The following is a 25,090-nucleotide window of genomic DNA, read 5'->3' as shown; positions in this document are numbered from 1 at the left end:
ATGGTTGACAATATAGTAGACAAATTATGACTTAACCCACGTGAGCTGTGCCATTGTAGAGTCTAATCTGACATCGTATATTTTACTGGTAAGCTGTTAATAATTCAATACACCAATCTTTGAAGTTTTTAACTAGTTATTATTGAATACATTGTATACAAATATAATCCTTGTTGAATACTCGTATACCTCCAAGGTTTCAAGACTTATTTAAGGCTTTCTTGGCTTTAAGGCATTGGAACTACCCTTCATAGATCATAAATTGAATTCATAGACTGTGAGCATGGCAAACCATAGATAATGATAATAAGTGAATAAATATAAAATCTCATTTGAGATTTAAATACAAACTTAAAATAGCTAAATTTACCATTATTTTATTTTCTTTGAATTTTTTTGTTTTCAACAGAATACTTTTTGTTTAGATTCTAGAATGTCAAGTAAAGAAAAACATTGTCTATATCTTGTGGGATTATTGTGGATGTGTTTCAGGTTCGAACGGGATCATACAAAACAAATGCCATCAAATGTAAAATTGGTATTTACCAAGACATTTCAGGGCACTTTGACTTGAGGGTGAGGATTTATTTCTTCACATATTGGGGAAAGTTGTTGAACATTGTTTGAATGAGCTAGACAATATGAAGCTGTTAGGGACCAATAAGTGCCTTATTTGATCTCTTATACTTTAGCAATAAGGGCAACCTAGAATCAACATAGAGAGGCAGATACAAACATGTCTTCTAGAGATGTGACAACAAAATATGTATAGTTTTCTTGCAAGAGACAGCACGTTAATAACCCAAACCCAATTGTTCAATGTATAGGGCTGAGATTCAGTTGAGGTAGTGATTGTTTATCTCATTTATTCTAAGAATGCCATTTACACACACTTGTCTAGTAGGAAATAGTCCAAGTTATCACTAAGGGACTACTTGTTAACAACCACTAGCATGAAAATCCTTAAACTACTGTTATTGTCAAGAAAAAGCTCAACTAGAAGAACAAATTGCATCAATGAAAATAATATTATTTGCAGAAAGATGCACCCGTTGTGATGGATGGTTGACAAATGCCAGAAGTTGTCCACTTCTTAATATCATAGTGACATGTAGTAGAAGCACTTATTTTTTGATGGCAATAGATTGTCTAAGGTGAGAAAACAATGTTAAATTTCCTTTAGTACTGCTCTGTGATGCCATAGAGGAGGCGGGGGCATCTCATGTAATCTGAGTTTTTACACATGCTGCCGAACAACAAGAAGGATGTTGGTACAAAAAAAGTGCAAGCATATATTTTGAACACAACATATTGTGCATTCATTGAATAATGTGTTCAAAGATATTGGTTTTCAATGGATTTCAGATCTCACTGAAGAGAGCAGAAATATAGCTATTCGTATGCAATTATCACCACACACAAGCCATTAATCAAACAATTGTCAAGGTGAAACTCCTCAAACGCATTGATACATGGTTCGCTTCTTTTTTTTTAATACTTTTTGATTATCTTTATGCAGTCAAAGAAGCTTTGTGTACCACAATAACCAGCGATGCATGCCTAGTTCGGTTACTATCCTCACTAGATATTGTAGTTGAGATGAGAGATATGGTCCCTTATATCTGTTTTTGAGCTGATGATAAATTTCTTGTTCACTTTATTCAGTCCATATGTGAAGTGGTCGTATTTGCAGATTTCAACAAATTTTGTTTGGGAGAAACTTATGAAGAAATAAATTCTGTGTGAAGTAAGAAAATAACAGATGTTAGAGAGCTTTATATCTTTAGATAGAAGTAAAGGTAAATGGAAAAGAAAACAAACTTAAAAGACCTCTTCATTGTGTTGCCTATGCCATTAAATCCTAAATGGTTTGATAACAAAGTTACCAAGAAGAGGTCTCTCTACAAGGATAGAGAGGAGATGAAGGGGTTTTGGGTTGCAGTAAAAAATATTTATGACCAAGGTGAGAATGTTTGAATTTTTGAAATTTGAATTGTCCAGGCAGTGGAATGAGTTTTCACGTTGGCAAAGTGATTTCTATGGAAGCCTTGTGCATGCAAATGAACATTCTATAGAGTGGTGGTGAAACCATGGAAATGAAACATCTGAACTGCTCTCACAAGTATTGTGAAAAGAAATGGAGCATCTTTCACTGAAGACGAACTGATTAGTGCCGAGAAAATTGAGAACCTACTCTACATTAGTAGCTTACTTTGCCTTTTCTCATATGTACACCTGTGACAAGCTAGAGTTGTCATTGCACCAAAAGATCAACCTGTCAATGCCCGATACAACCACTAGACTTATACAACACATGAGTCGATTAAGCCATGTCATGAATCTTGCAAGGGAATGTTGGCGGTTAGTCCAACAATCCCCCCCTCAGCATTACCCAAGGAGATTCGACCCCTGTGACCAAGCTCTGATGCCATTCGTTACAAGCTAGATTTGCCGTTGCACCAAAAGATCGACCTATCAATGCCCGATACAACTACTAGACTTATAGAACACAGGAGCCGATTAAGCCATGTCATGAATCTTGAAGGGGAACATTGGCGGTTAGTCCAACAACACCATGGGTACAAGGAGGGTTCTTTGGTAGAATGTCACCAGATTCTACCTGTTGACACAGCTACAGCTTCGGAGGATGCAGTGGTTGATGTAGGTGGCCTCAATGATTTACACCTAGTTCTATTGCATAGAGAGGATTTGGAGCTAGTGTATGATGAGTAGTTCAAGAGCATCACAGTTGAGCACCTGGAAATTGAAGACATAATTGATGTGGTAGTAGAACTATATCCAGCGAATTACTGGTTAACAGAACTTGGAACAAAATCGTATGAGCAAATTAAGACACGAGCTGAGAGCTTCAAACTTGAAGCAAGTTTGGAAGTTGAGATCCTATTCCAATGCTTTTGAAAATTGAAGCAACGTCTGATGCATGTGAATCGCTATCATTATCTGCGATTGGCATGAAGATAGAAGAGGAACAATCCATTGTCAAATAAATTATCCTATGTCTTAGATTTTTAAATTAGCTTTTTGGGTTGCCTATGGATGTGTCCCTTGAAAATCACTTTGATTTCTAGGCCTCCACCAATGGCAACATTTAGCAGATTAGGAGTGGTTTTCTAGAACAACATTGGTCTTCCTAACAATTCCATGACTTGCCACATCCGGGGTCACCTACAAGAACATTCATATTCCTACAAACAACACATTTGGTGCAAGTTTTTTTGGAGTAAACTGTTTTAAGTATTTATGTTAATTGGATTTTAAATATTTTTCTTTCATTCTTTTGTCCCGTTTTCTTTTTATATTCAAAACTAACCCTTACTACACATTCTGGACAACGTGCATTATAAGCTGAATTAGTTCCTACAATATTCACCTTTATCATCCCAATGATAAATCACACAGTGGGATGGAAATGGTTGATGTTAAATGTACTTATGGTCTACTCCAAGAAACTTGCATATATTTAGGAACTGTGAATATCTAATGATGTCAACTTACTTTTTTCCCTTTGGGCTAGATGCACTCTTCCATTCTGTTTGGGCCTATCAATACCAAAATAAAGAGGAGATGTCATTGTCTTTGTTTCCTTGACTAAAATCTATCATGTGATGGACAAGTTAATCATCAAGCAGATGTAATTGTTAGATATTTTATCCATGAATTGTTGCTTTGAGATATCTGATAAACAAACACCAGCACCTCTTTAAGAAGATCCAGCTGGAACACCAGTCTTAGACAAACTAGCACACAAACAGATCCAACCCATCTTAGACTTGGGCACCATTAAAGATGCGGAGATGGTGTAAGGATTTGTAGAGGAATAGTATGATGGAAGGAAGATCCAAGTTGGGGCAGTTGCTGATACCCAAGTTATTGTTTCATTTTGAATGCTAGCAACTTAAATATATGAGTTGCAAGTTATGATAAATTTGGACCCTTACAACTAACAGATAATACAATAACCTGTTCAGAAGATGAATAATGAGATGGTAAAGTTCAACTTGCCTAATCAGGACATTTGGGAGGTTATTATGAGCTCCTTTCTCATTCTAGCCACTTAACTGGAACAGTGATCATTTAAGGAGAGTGCAACATGTATTGCTGGTAGACACTATAAATTTGGGTGTGCTTGATCAATTTGTTGTTGATATAACAGAGTTTTCCTAGTGATATTGGTATTGCCATTGAAGAGATCATTTTAAAATTCAAACAGAAACTGATGAGGTGTTTCTTCTAATTAGAGTCATTTACAATCACTTGGTGCTCATTGGAGTTATTGAGGTGAACTGACAATCATAATTGACCTCTAATGCTAAGTTTTATTCCTGTGTGTTTAGTTGTTCACTTTTTCTTTATTCCATCACTTCTTGAATAAAAGCCTGCTGCTCTGCATAGGTGGAGGCAAGGATACTGGTTATACTGTTGAGGGAACCCAATGGAGAGTATTTACTATTTACACATACTCTTGTAAACTATTTGAATTATCCTTTTTCTTCTGGATTAATAATGCAGTCATTGCAACGTGGTAGTGAAAAAGATATATCTGAGCTTTGCTCTTTAGTATTGATTGAAACATTTGGTGTCACATTTGATTGCCATTTTGAGTTCATGGTTACGGCAAGTGTTTAATCCTGAATTTGGAAGTCTATCGATGGCAGAATTTATCAGTGATCTCGTCTGTTCCGTTTATCTGAAAATAGATTTTTGAAATTCTTCAATGTGTTTTTCGTTTTTGAAATTTATGTCTAAATATCTTTGTATTCAGCCTTTTTATTGAAGCTGACATATTCAATCCTAAGATGCAATATGTTTGCTGATGTTTTAGATTATATGGTTTTACTGAAAGTTGTGATAATGTAAGCAATTCTATTGGCCAAAAATCAAATATTGTACCATAAATATATTTATTTACATAATATTACACTGCCTATGTTAGCCCTATACCATTTTATAATTATTCTCATTATTATTTAGTATTTTTTTACAATAATAACTGAACCTTTGAGACCTGTGTAAACAACTGATCAACATCTCAACCAAAGTTAAGTGATAGTACTTTTTTTTAATCTTATTATTAAATAATCTTACCATTGAAGCTTATGGAATCCCGGATTTTATTTCAAGGTTTAACCACCATCTTTTTAAATTCATAATATTGTGCAATTTCAACTGATTTTCATGACAATTTCCTGTAATGTGATTTTCCCTAGCTACAGTTTAAACTTTTTTGATGTGTGGATTATGTTGTATTGTTTATCTGATGCTTGTTATATACTATGAATGTTCCTTAGTTTGTTGTGGGTCTGGCATATGTTTCCTTCAATTCTTCTTTATTATCTACTGAATTACTTTATGTGATGTCCAATGTATTTAGAAGCCACTGATCTTTGGCTATTTCATGAACAATTTTCAGTATTGTCCTTATTTGCCATTTTGTTATTTTCAATTGTGTGCTTAATTGAATGTTCAATAATTAATTACGAGTTTCAGAATTTTCAACACATATCTTAATGCATCTCAAGCAAATACTTGTACATCTGACGTTGCCTAGTTTTTGGATGTGAAGTGATTTAGACATCCATTAATTGAATATATGTTTATTTTCTCAGTGGCAAGCAACTGGAAAAAGCAAACAATTATAGACTCTATCCTGCTTTTCAGAGATTAGAACTCTTCTCTGACATCTATTAATGTGAGAATTCCTTGTCAGAGTGTTTTCCCCTTGACCATTGAGTCTCAAATGAGGTATCCTTGTACTGGTTGAATTCTGTATTTTGGTCATTTCACTATCAATTTTGAACGAGTAAGGTCCTTCTATGTTCAGTGGTTTTGGTCTGCAAATCTGGTCTGCAAATCTGGGCTCCAACAGAGAAACTAAAATTGCAATTTATGGTTGTAGTTAAGAAGTTTGTGGTTCGTGGAATTTACCTTTATTGGCTTCTACTATCCCAGTGATTGTTGTACAATTTTAGGTCATGACAATTGACCCAATTGATGTAAAAATTTGCATTTTATTTGTTGCATGCAAATCTGCATTGATGTAGTAATTCATTGTTCATGGTTGTTTTGGGTCTGTGCCATTCGCAGTGAAAAACTGGAGAGGCTTAATGTAGAGGAAAGAAATGTGGAGCAAGAAAATAATTGCTTGTCAATTAATGATCAAAACAACAATGCTCAGAGCGAACTTGCAAAAAGCAAAGATAAAAAGCGTAAAGCACCTGGAAAAGACATTGACCCAGATTTAGAGAAGAAACCAAGAAAAACAGACTTGGTGAAGCTTGAAAAATATTTGCAGGAACCAGTGGAAGTAACAAATGAGGCGAAGAACAAAAAGAAAAAGAAGAATACTGAGTATAAGGATTTGATTGATAATGATGAACATAAAAAAAGTAGTCATAAAGAAGATAGAAGCTCAATCAAAGATAATACTTCACAGGAAACACCAGAAGTATTAAAAAAGGGGGATAAGAAGAAGAAAAAAAATTCTACGGACAAGGATTTAGTGATTGACAATGAAAAGGAAACAAACACTAATATAGCAAATGGAAACTCAATCAAAGAGAAAAGCAAGCCTTCAAAAAGTTCTCAAAAAAATAAAGAGTCTGGGAAGCTTGACAAATCTTTTCAGGAAGCATTAAATGTGACAAAGGAGGAGGAAAAAAAGAAGAGTTCTGAGGATAAGGATTTGGTAGGTAACAATGAGCAGAGAACAAGTAATGATATAGATAAAAATAAAATAAAAGATGACAGCAAGCCATCCATTTTTTTATATAAACTGAAAATTTTCTCATAACTGGATGAATCACTGCAGGATTCACTAGAAGTGCCAAAGCAGAAGAGGAAGAAGGAGCAGGTTGAGGTTGAGGACTCTGGAGATGATGCCAACCAAAATGGTTCTAAGAAGAAAAAGAAAGACAATAAAAGATGTAAGAAGAAACTCCTATCACCTAGTTCAAATGCAACAAGTGAAGCAGCAACCAATAGCAACTTGAATGAGTTGGCAGGGGACACTAATAAACCATTATTTGATATCACACCTGGACAGAAAGGGGTTAAAGAAGATGAAAGGGAAGCAAACATTGCATTGAACTCAAAGCAAAAGTCTGGGGAGGTAATATCCATGAGCTGTGTAGTTTTACTGTCTTAAATAAGGACTGTTTTTCACATGCTCTATTATTGATAAACTCATTTGAATTTGGTCTCTGTATCTACATGTGTTGTACTTACATATGAAACTATAGCTGTAGGAAAATGGTTTATATGCTCTATTATTATGACACTTCCTTTTCATTCCTCAATTTGCATAGATTTAGCTATTCCTACAGTACAGTATGCTTTATTGATTATGTTTTTCCTCTAAACATACAGCTTGTCTATATTCTTCTGCTTATTCTATCAGGATATTCCTTAACAAGGTTGTGTGTTTTTCTTGCAAATTCCTATTTCTGTTCTAACCCATAACTCAGCAAGGGTTTGGTTTGCGGGTTGGGAAAACTCTTTTTATGGGGATCTTGATTCAGTTTGTTCATCCATATATATATATATATATATAAATATCAGACAATTGGGATGAATGTTTGGAGCTCTTGCAGTATATGGTTGACCTTGCGAGTCATACTAAAAAATAAAAACATGATCCTATCAAATTGATTGACATGTTAATCGTTAATGGCTATTTTGTTAATTGATAGAATCACCAAACTCAGCATACTGGCCCCTCATTGGGACCCAGTTCCAACTGGATCATGACCTGGGGGGCTGGTTGGAAGGACCCTGTAACAAGTTTTGTGAAATCACTTGCATCTTCTCTTTGCACTATTAGCAAAGTTGTCCAACATACACGATCCAGCTGTTCTTAACTTTGTAATGGATTGTGACAATTTATTTGTTTTTATTATTCTGTTTATTGAATGCAACGTCTTTCCTCGAGCGAAGAAGTCCTTTCATTTTCAACATCTATATCCTATATTTCTACTTTTTCTAGTGATATGGACTTTACATTGTAAATGTATTATTTACAAATGAGATCTAATTTGATTGCTGATGGTTGAATTTGGATCTCAACTCATGTTTGGTTCTTTCCTTGCAGTACTTCATCTCCATGTGTAAATTACAACATTTTTTTTCCAGTTTATAGGGAATTTTATTATCTATCTAATTTATTTATCTCTGGCATCCAATCCAAATTCATCAAAGAATATGAGTAGTATTATCAATTGGGAGGGAATAATGAAACATTTTAATCACGTCTTAGACTCAAGTGGACATGTTTGATAGCAACCTTTATTGTGCTTACTACAAACATCTGGTTCATAAATGTAACTTATTGCTAGCATTCTGAGTCTGAAGTATTTATTTTCTCTACATGCCACTTTGTATATGTTCTCCCTACTTCAGACTAAGCTTGAGTCATTTTTACTCGAGTCAGGAACTTACATCAGCGTAGATTTGATGTGATTAGGTCTCACCATCCAATTTGCTGTGGGTTCAAGGGTAGTTACTATTTCTGGTTCCAAGAATTGGGATGTCTCACCATCTTTTTGTATAAATATCAATTATTTCTCTAATCTATTTCTCAAAGCTATCTGATACTCATCATCCCTAAATTGGATAAATCCATCTGCTCATTGGATGCTCAATATGTATACAACATTCCCATAATGCATGGATAAATGAACCTACATTATAGATGTATGCAACACACACACACACAGAGACATGACACCATACCATTGTTAGAAAGGAAATTCCATCAAGATCATTGGGAGGGAGGGAGGGGGCGGGGCTTGGGGCGGGTGAAGGGGGGTGGTGAATCAGTTATGCAATTAAAACAACTCTCAATAGCCTTACTAATTTTGAAACATGTAATAATAGATGCAACAACCATAGAAGGATAATCATACACAATAACACCAGATTTGTTAACTAGGGAAACCCTTGCCCACAAGATGATGTACTAATATAAATGTTCCTTGTGCAAGGATGGACCCTACTGGGAGTCAATGAAATACAATTAGTGCATATGAGTTCCTGTTAGGAGACTTTGAATCCCTGTTAAGAGATTTCAACCCTGTTAGGAGTTGAAAGGAAGGCAGATGGACCCCCTGTCCAAACAACTTTAGTACTATCTTCACTGAATAATACAAGTGTACATTAACAACTGTCCAATAACAACTTATCTTGCCAATTACGGCTCCTTGTAAGCGCATTGTGCCTCAATTGCACCAATCTCTACTTTGATCCAAAAGAAATTCGCATTTAAGCTTGCACCATACATCACATTACTACAATAATAAATAGCTTCTATTAGCTCTATTTAGTATCTAATGGCTATTTGCTGTAATCTTCGGTAAATATTAGAATGTTTCTAATATGCAGTTTTTTGTTTCTAGAATAAAAAATTTCTATTCTTTGCGATTGTTTCTTAAGGAAACATCATTTAGTCTCTTGAATAAATTGATCTCTTGATCACTGTAAATAACAAGCAAATATGTTCCAACTACTTCGTAATATGGGTATTAGAGCCAATGCTCTAAATTTTTTTGAAAATAATTATAATTTCTTGGTTGATATTATTTGCATTTTCGAAATTATTTACATGCATATTTGCTTCCAACTCTCTATATAATCCAACTAGGGTTATCGTTTTGAGAGAACTTAAGTTGCTGACTTTTGGTTTGGTTCTGCAACCCATTTTTGTCCAGATTCGTTTTTTTTTTTGCACATTTGTGCCATTTTTTGTGGTTTTTTTGCAGCAGTGCCGTTTTTATTCAAAACCCTAATTTTCTATACCAGATCCAATCTTTTTAAAGAAAAATTCTTGGTGGGTTTTTTTGAGATCTCAATTAGGTTATCTGTTTTTTCTGGGTGCCTCGATTCTCGAGCCAACCACTCTAGAAAACGTTAACATTTTTTTTCTAGATTTTTCGAGCTCTCTTCTGGGTCACCCTTCAAATTTTTTGGGTCCCTACTTTTTGAGGGTTGCATGTACTTGTTTACCATGCAAAGTCTCATGTTTTGCCTCCCTTAAAAATTTTGGTGGGTTTTCATATTTTTGTCCCTCAAAAAAATTCTGATGGGTTTTCATATAATTTTTTCCCTAAAAAAAATTTCTTATGGGTTTCTTAGTCTCAATAAATTCTCTTAAAAATTTTCGATTCTCTAATTTGCAAAGTTTTGTGAGATTCTTTATTGGGTTTGTAATTTTTTCCTCAGAGATTATCTATTGGGTTTTTCCCTTTTTCCTAAAAATTGAAGCTTTGTATTGTTAGGTTTTGATTGTTTTTCACCTCAAAAATCATGTCAGGTTTTGATTATTTTTCTCATCAAAAATCATGTTGGGTTTTGATTGATTTTTCACCTCAAAAATCATATTGGGTTTTGATTGATTTTTCACCGCAAAAATCGTGTTCAGTTTTTTTGATTTTCTCCTAAAAATCATGGCTTTTGCAGTTTGTTTTGGAGCATTATGCTCATCTACTCCAGATTTAGAAGTCTCCTAGAAGAAAAACATTCAATGCAACTACTGCCACCAAGTTTGGGCACATGAAGGCTGAATGTCGGAAGCGCTTAGCTGCCCTATCTAAGCAATTTGGTTTCACAGCCCATAGCAAATAGTGCAGAGCACCTTGAGTAGACGGAATCAACCTTTTACGCTTTTTGATAGCTTTGTGCTCTAGATAGATTAAGGGAGGGTATAACGATAATAGATAGTTTCTATTATCTTTGTTTAGTATTTAATGGTTATCTATTGTAATCTTCTATAAATATTGAAATGTTTCTAATATTTAGTTTTCTGTTTCTAGAATAGAAAGTTTGTATTCTTTACGATTGTTTAAGGAACATTGTTCGATCTCTTGTATAAATTGATCTCTTGATCAATTTTAATAACAAGCAAATATTTTCCAATTACTTCTTAATACACATCATATTATCCACACTGGATACCTATCCACAAGGAAATGACCTTTCCTTTATACCAAGTCCTATAACAAATTATTGAGTCCACCTTGAGGCTTTCCCAATTTACAATAATAATATAGGACCGACTTAAGATATTACATTACACGCTACATTACATCATTACATCTTTTTCACAATTACAGGTAATCTATTCGACTCACACTCTTCATAACTTTATACTCGCTAATCATCTAATTATGCGTGTTTGACCAAAGCATCTTCATCATGTCTTCAACCTTTGTGTCAGCTCGCTCAACCAGATTCCATCTCTATTAGGAGATAAAATCCAAACATTAGTACTTGCTTCCTAGAAATGTTGTGTGAAAGTTGCCTTCACCAAATTCTTCATAACTCTGTCTAGTCTTTATATTTTTGTACGCGCTATTAACTGTAGCATCTAGACATACTCTAAAATATAATCCCAAGTGCACATAAGCTGATCTTCAATCCTCAAACCACGCAAAGCCAAACTTTGTCTACTACTCTTCCAGTCTTTACATAATAACTGGTATGTTGACATCAATGACAAACAGTGTCACGAGCAACACACAACCGCTGAATATGTCTCCTACATTGCTAATATACCCCCCCCATAGGAATATCATCAACATTCATGCTAACAATCTCCCCTTTTGGCATTGATGGTGACATAGATGAAAAGCATCTAAGTTCCATGAATACCAAATATGTCTCTTTTGCATTTGCTCCCCCATTATGTTGTCCATAAATGTCACCATACAACAACTGATATGCACAAGGAAGGTGTTAATCTCCCCCATGCATCAACATCTTTTCAAACCCTCTTCATCAATCAACATGAACCTCTCCTTCAGGAACATCTCTCCTCCAAAGGATAATCTCTCATAGAATGTTTTTCATGTACATAGCTGTCCCCAAACATGCATAACAAAAGCTGTTTTTCATGTGTTACTCTCCCCCATTGACATCAATGACAAAGGCATCATTATGTCATTTCTCTAAGTATGATCTGCAATAAGCTCAAGTGTCCAAAGACATTGTTAAATACTAGTATCAAGAGTCCTTCATGATTCAGCTCAAACACAGATAGACCCCCATAGGAGAAGCATCAAGCATTCAATCCAAATAAAGAGATAGTGCTGTGCTACCATTGGATTGATGCAATCTTTGCATCAAGTACTCAAAAGTAGGTTGGGGCATAACCCCAAACACACCTCTCAAGTGCTCAAATATGTCCTTAACCAAAGATTTTGTAAATATGTCTGCTATTTGCTCCTTTGTGCTAACATACTCCAATATGATCTCTTTCTCATCAACTTTCTCTCTCAAAAAGTGATAATAGATATATGTTTTGTCTTTGAATGTAAAATTCAGTTCTTTGACATGCTCATTGTACTTGTGTTATCACAATGTATGATAATAGGCTCTATAAGCTCAACCCCAATGTCTTTGCTTTGTCCAAATAATTTGATTACAACTGTTTTCTTCTGCTACATACTCTGCTTTTGTCGTACTATGCGAGATACAATCTTGTTTCTTGCTTAGCCAAGAAACTAATCTTCCTCCCAAAAAGAATGCTCCATCACTAGTGCTTTTCTTGTCATCTACACTTCTTGCCCAATCCGCATCGGTGTACACAGAGTAAACTCATTTGATTTGTCATACCATAACCCATAATCCATAATCAGATGCGCCTTGTCTGATCTGTACTTTGTTTGTAGTGTATACTGCTGTATTTATTGCTTCTCTCCAAAAGATTTTTGATACATTGTTTTTAAGCATCATTGCTCTTGCTGCCTTAGTTATTGATGTATTTCTCCTTTCTGCTATCACAAAAATTGTTAAACTCATTTGAAGTAAACTCCTCTATCAGATCTCAAGCATTTTATCCTTAAACCAGATTCATTCTGTGCTTTACTCTTAAATATCTTGAATTTCTCAAAAGCTTTAGATTTTTCTCTAAGAAATGCTACCCACATCATTCTAGTTAAATCGTCAATAAGAATTATAAAATATTTTTTATAATAGAATGCTCTAGTCTTTGTAGGACTACTCAAATCTATGTGCACAATCTCCAATTTCGCTGAAATGGTAAATTTTTTGCTTAGAGATTAAATTTTTTTTCTGTTTTGCCTACACATTCTTTACACACCATGTTAGTAGGTTTCACAAGTGTAGGCAAATATCCAACTGCAAATGTAGTATTCACCTTCACAATGATATCGAAATCGATATAACAAAATCTCTTATACCATAACCAACTATCATCCACCTTCGCAATTAAACATGTCATCTCAATAAAATCCAACCGAAATACATTACCTCTTGTCCTTGTATCAACACCAATCAGCTTACCATCTTTGTCTTTGATAATGCAAGTCTTCTTTGTAAACTAAAATTGATATCCCTTGTCAACTAGCTGTCCAACACTCAAAAGATTATTTTTCAAACCATCCACAAAGTAAACATCATCAGCGTTAGTCTTTCTAGCTGTCCAACACTCAAAAGATTATGTTTCAAACCATCCACAAAGTAAACATCATCAGTGTTAGTCTTTCTATCATGTGTAATCGATCCTTTTCCTTTTATATGATAGGCTGCATTATTTCCACTCTAACTACTCCATCATGGCTATTGGATTCAACAAACTTATTCATAGCTCCAGTTATGTGATGAGAACGACCACTATCTATAGTGTAATTAGATTTCCGCTTTTCAACTTGTGATACTAGTACTTTTTCTTCTCTAACTTTTTTTTCAAGGTTTTCTTCCTTAAAAGCTAGAAATCCTATTTCATCATCCTCATTATCACTTTCAGTCAAGGAGTCTAGCATTTTGACATTAAGTTCACCACTCTTACCAACATAAAAGCAATCCTTAGCTACTCTTGATTTATAAGTCTTTCTAGGCATGATCTTCTTTACTCTTTTAGGACATTTAGAAGAGTAATGACCAAGTTAATTACAAGTGCAAAGTTTTTTGTTACCTTTAGGTTCTCTCTTCATAAGTAGGGCAAGTTCTTCTTCAATCTTCTTGTCTTCATCTTCTTTTGTTTGGCTGCTACTGGCATAATCTCCACTTGTACTTGCACATCTTGTCAACATAGGTTTGTCTCTTAGCATGCTGAAAATAGTTTCCACTCTAGGCAATTCTCCACTTTGTCTCATCCACATTTCGGCTGATTGTAATCCCCCAAGAAGTCTCTCCTGTAAAATTAGTCGTGCAGGGAATAACTTGTTCAATTATTTGTGTTGTCTATTTGTATATAGATGTCAAAGTCTTCAATATCTTCCATACACCATCTTCTAATTTCTCTCCTCCACAAGTCTTAATTCCTGTAACAATATATGATTTTCTTCCAAAATAACTTCTTATAGATTCATCTTCCAGCATCTTAGCATCTTGAAATAAACATATCCAATTCTGTAATCTAACCTTCTGAGCATGTGATGCAAACCATTCCAAATTTCATGAGCAAGTCTTAAATATTTTTCGTAACCAAATTCAGCTGATAACTTGCTTCCCTAGCAAGCATATTAAACATGAATGTATCTTTTCCTGTTGATTCACAATCCTCAAGATCTGTTTTTTCAATCATAGCCTTGTTATTTTTAGTAATCAACCAATATTCCAGACCCAGGCATAGCAGACGTGTCTTCATCTCTTTCCAATTGTCATAGTTAACTCCATCAAATTTCAGACTTTCTTTTTCTGAAATGACTTGCCATAGATCTAATTAAGTTGCTAAGCTTTTTCTTGAAGGACCTGATGCTCTGATTCCGATTGTTAGAAAGTAAAGTCCACCAAGATAATTGATGGGGAGGGTGGCAATTAGTTATGCAATTAAAACAACTTTCAATATCCTTATTAATTCTGAAACATGTAAATAGTAGATGCAACAACCATAGAAAGATAACCATACACAATAACACCAGATTTGTTAACTAGGGAAACCCTTGATGAAAGGGAAAATCTCGATGGGAATGATGCCAACAAGATGATGTACTAATATAAATGTTCCTTGTGAAAGGATGGACCCTGTTAGGAGTGTATGAAATACAATAAGTACATATGAGTTCTTTTTAGGAGACTTTGAATTCCTATTAGGAGATTCCAACCCTGTTTGGAGTTTTCCAACCCTTTTTAGAGTTTTCCAACCCTTTTAGGAGTTGAAAGGAAGACAGATGGACCCACCATCCAAACAACTTCAGTACTATTCTCACTGAATAATACAAGTGTACATCAACAACTACCCAACCACAGCTTATCTTGCCAATTACAATCCCTTGTAAGCTCACCGTGCCTCAACTGCACCAATCTCTGGGCTGATCCAAAAATAATATAGGACCAATGTAAAATATTGCATTACACATTACATTACAACATTCAATCTTTTTCACAATTACAAGTAATTTGTTGGCTCATAGTCTTCATAACTTTATACTTGATAAGTAGGAGATGATTTCCACAGCTAGTCAAATTGTGATATGAATATCAGGATTTAACTGTGTGATTTTTGAGTCAAACTCGATGACCCATGTTTCATGAGTAGTGATTCAACATGAATCCATCTCTCATGAGAATAAATGGAACACTTAGCACTCATTGGATCTAGGTGATGCTCACAGGGGTGAAGCACCGGGACTTCCCGGGAGGTCACCCATCCCAGTACTACTCCAGCCTGAGCGCGCTTAACTACAGAGTTTCCTCCACAGTTAAACCCAAAGCTTGCAACCCCATTTGCAAAACCTTCACCAAGTGTTGTGCCTTATGAACCATTCATTAGGAAGCCCCTTAAGCTCATCAATTGATAAGTAGGAGATGATTTCCACAGCTAGTCAAATTGTGATATGAATATCAGGATTTAACTGTGTGATTTTTGAGTCAAACTCGATGACCCATGTTTCATGAGTAGTGATTCAACATGAATCCATCTCTCATGAGAATAAATGGAACACTGATAAGTAGGAGATGATTTCCACAGCTAGTCAAATTGTGATATGAATATCAGGATTTAACTGTGTGATTTTTGAGTCAAACTCGATGACCCATGTTTCATGAGTAGTGATTCAACATGAATCCATCTCTCATGAGAATAAATGGAACACTTAGCACTCATTGGATCTAGGTGATGAGCTTAAGGGGCTTCCTAATGAATGGTTCATAAGGCACAACACTTGGTGAAGGTTTTGCAAATGGGGTTGCAAGCTTTGGGTTTAACTGTGGAGGAAACTCTGTAGTTAAGCGCGCTCAGGCTGGAGTAGTACTGGGATGGGTGACCTCCCGGGAAGTCCCGGTGCTTCACCCCTGTGAGCATCACCTAGATCCAATGAGTGCTAAGTGTTCCATTTATTCTCATGAGAGATGGATTCATGTTGAATCACTACTCATGAAACATGGGTCATCGAGTTTGACTCAAAAATCACACAGTTAAATCCTGATATTCATATCACAATTTGACTAGCTGTGGAAATCATCTCCTACTTATCAATTGATGAGCTTAAGGGGCTTCCTAATGAATGGTTCATAAGGCACAACACTTGGTGAAGGTTTTGCAAATGGGGTTGCAAGCTTTGGGTTTAACTGTGGAGGAAACTCTGTAGTTAAGCGCGCTCAGGCTGGAGTAGTACTGGGATGGGTGACCTCCCGGGAAGTCCCGGTGCTTCACCCCTGTGAGCATCACCTAGATCCAATGAGTGCTAAGTGTTCCATTTATTCTCATGAGAGATGGATTCATGTTGAATCACTACTCATGAAACATGGGTCATCGAGTTTGACTCAAAAATCACACAGTTAAATCCTGATATTCATATCACAATTTGACTAGCTGTGGAAATCATCTCCTACTTATCAATTGATGAGCTTAAGGGGCTTCCTAATGAATGGTTCATAAGGCACAACACTTGGTGAAGGTTTTGCAAATGGGGTTGCAAGCTTTGGGTTTAATTGTGGAGGAAACTCTGTAGTTAAGCGCGCTCAGGCTGGAGTAGTACTGGGATGGGTGACCTCCCGGGAAGTCTCGGTGCTTCACCCCTGTGAGCATCACCTAGATCCAATGAGTGCTAAGTGTTCCATTTATTCTCATGAGAGATGGATTCATGTTGAATCACTACTCATGAAACATGGGTCATCGAGTTTGACTCAAAAATCACACAGTTAAATCCTGATATTCATATCACAATTTGACTAGCTGTGGAAATCATCTCCTACTTATCAATTGATGAGCTTAAGGGGCTTCCTAATGAATGGTTCATAAGGCACAACACTTGGTGAAGGTTTTGCAAATGGGGTTGCAAGCTTTGGGTTTAACTGTGGAGGAAACTCTGTAGTTAAGCGCGCTCAGGCTGGAGTAGTACTGGGATGGGTGACCTCCCGGGAAGTCCCGGTGCTTCACCCCTGTGAGCATCACCTAGATCCAATGAGTGCTAAGTGTTCCATTTATTCTCATGAGAGATGGATTCATGTTGAATCACTACTCATGAAACATGGGTCATCGAGTTTGACTCAAAAATCACACAGTTAAATCCTGATATTCATATCACAACTTTATACTTGCTGATCATTTCAATATTCGTATTTGATTGAAGCATCTTCATCATGTCGTCAACCTCTGTCTCAACTCGCTCAAATGGATTCCATATCTATTAGGAGATAAAATCCAAACATTAGTACTCGCTTTCCAGAAATGCTGTTTGAAAGCCGCCTGCACCAAATTCTTCATATCTAGTCTTCATATTTCCGTACACCCTCTTAACTGTAGCATCTAGACATACTCTAAAACATAATTCCAAGTGCGCATAAGCTGATCCTCAATCCTCGAACCTCACGAAGCCAAACTCAGTCCTCTACTCTGCCAATCTTCACAAAATAACCAATATGTTGACATCAATAACACAGAGTCATAAATGCAACACACAATCACTGAATCATGTCTCAGCACTACTAATAGATGGACCCACCATCCAAACAACTTCAGTACTATTCTCACTGAATAATACAAGTGTACATCAACAACTGCCCAACCACAACTTATCTTGCCAATTACAATCCCTTGTAAGCTCACCGTGCCTCAACTGCACCAATCTCTGGGCTGATCCAAAAATTTTTTGCATTCAAGCTTGCACAATACATCACATATCATATTATTTGCACTGGATACCTATCCACAAGGAAATGACCTTTCCTTTATACCAATTCCTAAAACAAGTTATTGAGTCGGCCTTGAGGCTTTCCCAATTTACAATAATAATATATGACCAATGTAAAATATTACATTACACGTTACATTACACGTTACATTACAACATTCAATCTTTTTCACAATTACAAGTAATTTGTTGGCTCATAGTCTTCATAACTTTATACTCACTGATCATTTCAATATTCGTATTTGATTGAAGCATCTTCATCATGTCGTCAACCTCTGTCTCAACTCGCTCAAATGGATTCCATATCTATTAGGCGATAAAATCCAAACATTAGTACTTGCTTTCCAGAAATGCTGTTTGAAAGCCACCTGCACCAAATTCTTCATATCCAGTCTTCATATTTCCGTACACCTTCTTAACTATAGCATCTAGACATACTCTAAAACATAATTCCAAGTGCGCATAAGCTGATCCTCAATCCTCAAACCTCACGAAGCCAAACTCAGTCCTCTACTCTGCCAATCTTCACAAAATAACCAATATGTTGACATCAATAACACAGTCATAAATGCAACACACAATCACTGAATCATGTCTCAGCACTACTAATAAACACCACACCACACGTCCCTCCCCACCCCCCCCCATAGGAATATCATCAGCATTCATGCTAATAAGTTAACAACCATTGGATGCCACTTCTAGTTTAAGGTTTATGCAAAATATTCAAAAATTGCCTTGCAAAACAGAGAAGAGAATTCTACAGAGAAGAGTTCTTTGTCAGTGCCATGCCATGCTGATGCTACTGCTGAACTTAACTGCAACTTCAACACAGAATAAGGCTGTTACTGGATATACTCCTGTGCTGAGAGGACACTGCAGTATACCGCTGTGATGCTAAGGAGAACACCTTTAGAGCAACATGGGTAAACCTCTTTACCTCTTTTTTTTTCTGAGGAAGATGCTCTCCACCAAGCCAAGATATTCACAACATATCATGTCGACCATTTGTGAACCTAAAGAAATATGACCCTGAATTGCTGCTCCCTTTTGTGCTATGAAATCTTGTCAGAATTTTCAAGGTGTAGCCCAGTGTACAGAGAAAACTTCATTTGCAATCTGCCAACCTTCTTGATCCAAAAATCATTCAAAGTGGTTGATACTATGTTACATACAAAAATATTCCAAGCCTCAAAGAAGTTAACTGGATGGTAATCTTAAGAAAATTCCCAGCAGGCTTTATTTCCTATATAACTGTATCCTCCCCATGCTGGTCTCTCAGCTGCATAGAAACCAAAATGTTGCTGTGCCGTGTTGATGTCAATGCTGCTCTTGAGTACACCTGGACACAGACCAATGCAGGTGTTGGGTACTGCTCTTTACTTATTGCTGTGCAGCTGAATGGAGAACACATTCAGAGCAAGTTGTGTAAAGCTATAACAAGTGGCACAGAACTTCCACTTTCATTCTTATAGTTCCACACTATTTAGCATTTACATTTGGTACAAGGTGATGTGATCTGACACAGAACTGGCGTAAAGCTCTAACAAGTGACACAGAACTTCCACCTTCATTTCTTTCAGTTCATCTCTATTTTGCATTTACATTTGGTACAACGATGATCTTGATACTTCTTACAGTTTGTGTTTTGGCATTTCTCAACAACTGAATCATCATGAAGCAATTTTTTGATCAAATTTTATGATCCAGACAGTGGTATATTTGCCATGGCATGAGCAAAAGGTGAGCAGGCTCTGCATATAGTCTGGCATATGTCAGCAACTGGGATCATTTTTGCTCTATTAAGCAGACTTTGAACAAGGCAAAGTAGGTACAAGGTGATGAGTTGGTAAACTTTACAACTCTAACAAGTGATTCAGATCTTCCACCTATTTTCTTTCAGTTTCCCCCTATTTAGCACTTTCATTTGTTACAAGGTGATGACCTTGATATTTCCTACAGTTTGTGTTTTGGCATTTCTCAACAACTGAATCATCATGAAGTAATTTATTTGATCAAATTTTATGATCCAGACAATGGTATGGTTGCCATGGCATGAGCAAGAGGTGAGTAGGCTCTGCATATAGTCTGGCATATATTAGCGACTGATCATTGTGTGATACTTTATTGAGCAGACTTAGAACAAGGCAAACTAGGAGAGTTCCAGTGGCATATGCATTTCTATTCACTTAGGAAATTGCCATTACATTTTACTAGTCATATCTTCATATTAGGGAGAGATTAGTAGGTATGCTAAACTGATTGTTTTATTTGAAGTTTTTTTAATAGGTTCTTCCATTTATAGAATTAGTATCAATTGCTTTCATGAGCCTCTGCATTGACTTGTAGTTGTCATTGTAAACATGTTGATGTGTCTTCTCTGCATACATGTTTCTAGCTCTTTACCTGGATGTACCTTTACTGTTATTAGTAATCACCTGGCCTGGTGTTCATATCTCCTAGTTTTGAACCTCCAAATATGTCTAGTCACTTTATTGCCTCCAAATTGTGTCTGTTTGAACAATTTTTTTCTTGATGTATGTTTATGAGCTCAAGTTTGTTCCTTGTTTTTTTTTTGCAGCCAACATCTGCAAAAGCCTTCCAGAGGGTGAAAGTGCAAGAAGTAAGCCATTTCTATGCATCCATCGGTTTTGTTGTCTGATTCAGATTCTTTAGAATGACGTTCAATTGAAATTTATCTTAACATTTTACCGGCTGAAAACTTCACTACTAAACATCAAGGATATGGTCTATGGAAGGAGGTTCTACTTTTGCATGTAATTCTTGTAGGGATGTGTGGAGTCAACTGTTTTGATTATACAAACTTTGTGTTGGCAGGTAGAGTTTGTAGATCCCAGGCTTCAAGATAACTCTTACTGGGCAAAGGTTTGCAATTTGAACTGTAAACTAGTTTCTGTTTCTGTTTGTAATGACAATTCCTTAATATTGTGTGATTGCTTTTCGGTAGAAGATATTGATTTTCATTGCTGGGTCTTTGCAGAGTGGTGCTGAGATTGGCTATGGTGCAAAAGCAGAACAGGTTCTTGGACAAGTTAGGGGAAAGTAAGTTCATTCCAAGCTAGATTATTGATCTGAGTCACTAGTTGATGTTTTCTTCTGAGTTACCGATTTAAGTTCAGGTTTGACGGTCCACTTGTGTGTGTGTTATAATTAAATGTCAATCATCAAATGTTAAAAGATAAACTAAAAATGATTTATATTAGATATGCCGCACAAAGGAAATTGATACAAATGATTAGTTGCCCTTCATCAAGAGCATAAAAATTATCAGCTGGTTCATTAGAACCCCAACTAGTGCCAATGCCACTCCCTCTAACTACACTATGCTAAGTTGAGTGTCTCAGCCTCCTTTGCCTCATCTTTGTACAAGATTGAGGAAAATCATGCAAGAACAGTATATAAAGTGTGATTGGAGGTTGGAATGTACATACACGCGCTCCAGTGCTGTTTTTTCTGCCAGTCAACCTCACTTAAATGGTTAAAGAGCATGTACTTCAGTTTCACTTTGCTAAAATGCATAAAATATTAAGGATTGTTATGCAACAAAAGTATACAGGGTGGGACACTCCAGTGCTACAGATATCCTTTTTGTTGTCTTCTTATACTTGATCATGTGAGAACATGCATAGGTTGCAATATACATGCACCGACTCCTAGACCTTTTTCCTTGCCAATTGCCCGCAGTTTATTGAGTGAATAAAAGAGTATGTACTTTGGTTTGCTTTGCTAAAGTGAAATCACAACCTATTGAGATTCAAGTTAAAACCAAGACAATTTCGCATTATAGTTTCCAAGGAGAAGTAAGAGAGCAAAAGCAATAATTAATGTACCTGTGATAGAACTTTGATGGGAATAAGCTACAGACAAATAGATCCTTGGCCATGGAGGTATGACCACAAAGATTACAGTTCTCTGAGATTTAAAATGAAATCAATAGAACATTGAACTTTATAGCAGCCATAGAAAGATAAACGTGTTCAATTTTCTAACATACCTGTGACAAAATTCTAGTGATCTCGATCCTTGATTCCTTGGCCATGAAGGTACCACCGACACATATGGGCATCTTCTTTAAACCTTTCTCAGAGTACTAATGCCGATCTGTTGAAGTTGTGAAATTCCCACACTTGCCCACAACTATGTGCTTTTCCTTTGGATTAGGGAAGAGTCCAGTTAATATTGCCCTTATACCTACCATTAACTTCAATGTCTCTGTATGGTGACACTCTCTTGGAAAAATAAAGCATTTTTATGCTTCAAGACTTGGGTCAAAGAAGATGTTAGGAGATGCAATGAGTAGCCTTGTGTTCCACCTTTAGATTACATTATCTTGCATCTACTTGAAAAATGTTTGAAAGAGGTCTTGTTACTTTAGCCACTGTTCTGCCTCTATTTTTTGCCATCTACGGCATAATGAAGCTTAACACATGCTCCACCAGTCTTGGACGTATGTTATTAACCATTTGACCCTCCCTATTAGTCTAACTCTGTGCACTCCTAAGCCAATTACCATGGTATAAATTCTTTTATGCCTACCTTTACAAGTTCTCTCAAGAGGATTGTGCAAGGTGAATTGAATTTCACCAACCTAGTATTATTTTATAACTTCGACTTATATACCTTTTAGGTTCTTCATTTATCTTTGACACCATTTCCTGCTAGTATGGTGATTTTATGAGGTCTAAAGGAAACCAATGGCATAAATTCAATGTCACATTCACAACATTGCTCCTTATCACATTCTCAATGTTATTTCTAATAAATGTCAGAGGAAATGGATGTGTGACAGACACAACTGGAGCTCTTGAGGATGACCTTGTAGGTGGCCTGCACAACCCTTTTCTTGGCTGAAGGATGAGACTTTGATATGGGTCTCTCAGTTGCTCTATTTTCTTCTTTCTGCTCTTAGATATAACCTGAATATTTCCTCATTGGCATCCCATTTTTGGTTAGCCCACCACAAGTTCTGATTACTTGGCTAGCAATCACACACAAGTGGGATTTTCACTCGACTGCAGGAGCTCCCAAACTTTTAAGGCACTTACTATACTACTAGATATTATCATTGCCTTGAGAAAAATTATCACGTGTCACCAAGTGGTGAAAAATGGTCAATTATGAAAAGTTGTAGCCAATTTTTGGTCGGTAGAGATGGAACTCTGAATTGTTCTGGATTATAAATGTATCTACATGTTTTTAAATAAACAAAAATCAGGATTTTGTTTTTGTAAGCCTGCCTATTTGTTGAAAAAATTCATGGGAGACGCAAACATAATGAATTCTTTTCTGTAAAGCTCTTGTGGATATTGGAAAGAATAAATAAAATAAAACCATATAATGAATGAAGATTTAATGATGCAAGCATCTTGATCTTCCTAGCAGCTGAGGTGTAGGACAATCAAGAGAATGTTCTTGATCAGAGCTAACTTTCAACCCTGAGCAATGAGAAGAAATGGATTATTCAGTTGGGAATAAGAGGGTGGAACATATTTTTGCATCTGTGTTTTCTAGTGATTTAGAAGTTACCTTTTAGGGTTACGGTTAATTTTTAATTTTTTGTCTATCATAAAAACATTCTCTATGTTTTAGTGGGCAGTTACCCTGGGTTCTGCCTGGCTCAAATCATCAATCATGCTCGGGCCAAACCAACAGGCTTGGTTAGAACCTTGTCCAAGCTAGGCCGAACCTGATCCAGGATCCATCCCTAGTGTAAGCCAGTTAGGATATGAGAAGGGTTTTGGCAAATCCTGGTAATAGAGTTCTTTTAATGTGTTAAAAGTTAAAACTAGTATAGTTTTTTAATGATTAGAAGGTAATAGTTTCAATGCCCTGAATTCACTTTCATGCAAACCTATATGAATGTTTTAAACCTATATTTACAATTACTTAAGCATGAGGGTTGCTTTTGAAAACATGCATGGTTGTTTGTGTTTCAGGGATTTTCGACATGAAAAAACAAAAAAGAAGCGAGGGAGTTACAAGGGAGGCATGATTGACTTGCAGTCTCATTCAATAAAGTTCAGTTACTCTGATGAGGAGTAGCATATTGTGTTTATGCAGTCATAATTCCTAATGTGACATGAAGTTGAGTAATTAATAATTGAAGGTCATCTGACTACAATCTTAAGAGGTTATAGGCTTCTAGATCCCATGAGCAGTCAGTCAACAGAGATGAGAACACTAGGGGAAATCTGCAAAGTTTATTTGCATGAATATTCATGAGAGGAGGTTGAAAGAGCGGTACTGGAATATATGATTAAGGCACAATAAGTTGTAAAACAATTGCCTTTTTTCTGGTCACAGCAGATAAAAAAGTATGTGGGAAATTTGAAGGATCACGATCATTGGAAAAAAAGAACAAATTCTGCTTTTCCAGGGGCTTAATTATCTAGATCTTTTCTAGATACCTTTCATTCTTGAGATTTATGACTACACATTTGATCCTCCCAAAAGCTTTGAAAATACTGAAGATGTCACTGATGAGAATGGTATCAGTTTTTTCCTTATATTGATGAATAACCGAGTATGATCAAGTATATCAAACTGAAGTATTTTAATGCTTCACTCAAATTTTGAATGACCTTGAGCCTATTTGAGTGAGTGGTTAATATCTGGGGATAATATAGTTCTTCATTTTTCTCATTGTGTAGATCTCAATAGTCTAGTCCACAGAAAAAAAAATCTATTTTGTTTTGCAGTTTGATTGCATTTTCCAATGGTAGATCTTTTGGATGCCGGATGACCAAAATTATTGGCACACGATATATTTGTAAAAGGATTGAAACTAACTAGATTATCAGATAAAAAAATCCAATATATTCAGACTGGTAAGCACATTGCTATAAAAAAACCAAATAAATAAACGTGTCTTTTTCTTTTGATTTTTAACGAATACAGATCAAGAACACTAGTGGACTAGTGGACATCTTTTGATTTTCTTTTGCTAACGTATTGTGCTAAGT

At 36.0% G+C, this 25,090-nt stretch overlaps 1 protein-coding gene across 1 annotated transcript in view; it reads left to right on the top strand.

The window, feature by feature from the left end:
- The window catches only part of LOC149529563 (uncharacterized), a 34,589-nt gene extending 9,819 nt beyond the window's left edge, over positions 1-24,770 (top strand). The window contains exons 3-8 of the mRNA XM_089808774.1: positions 6,106-6,706; positions 6,830-7,129; positions 20,689-20,730; positions 20,946-20,993; positions 21,109-21,170; positions 24,065-24,770. Coding sequence (XP_089664900.1) covers positions 6,106-6,706; positions 6,830-7,129; positions 20,689-20,730; positions 20,946-20,993; positions 21,109-21,170; positions 24,065-24,170 — 1,159 coding nt within the window. The 3' untranslated portion in view covers positions 24,171-24,770. The remainder of the gene's footprint in view (positions 1-6,105; positions 6,707-6,829; positions 7,130-20,688; positions 20,731-20,945; positions 20,994-21,108; positions 21,171-24,064) is intronic.
- Positions 24,771-25,090: the final 320 nt, after the last annotated feature.

The sequence above is a fragment of the Cupressus sempervirens genome, chromosome 11, assembly GCF_028749045.1.
Source record: "Cupressus sempervirens isolate cs-2001-9-10 chromosome 11, ASM2874904v1, whole genome shotgun sequence".
NCBI lineage: Eukaryota > Viridiplantae > Streptophyta > Pinopsida > Cupressales > Cupressaceae > Cupressus > Cupressus sempervirens.
Note: the sequence above shows the minus strand (reverse complement) of the source record. Positions and strands in the feature narration are given on the sequence as shown.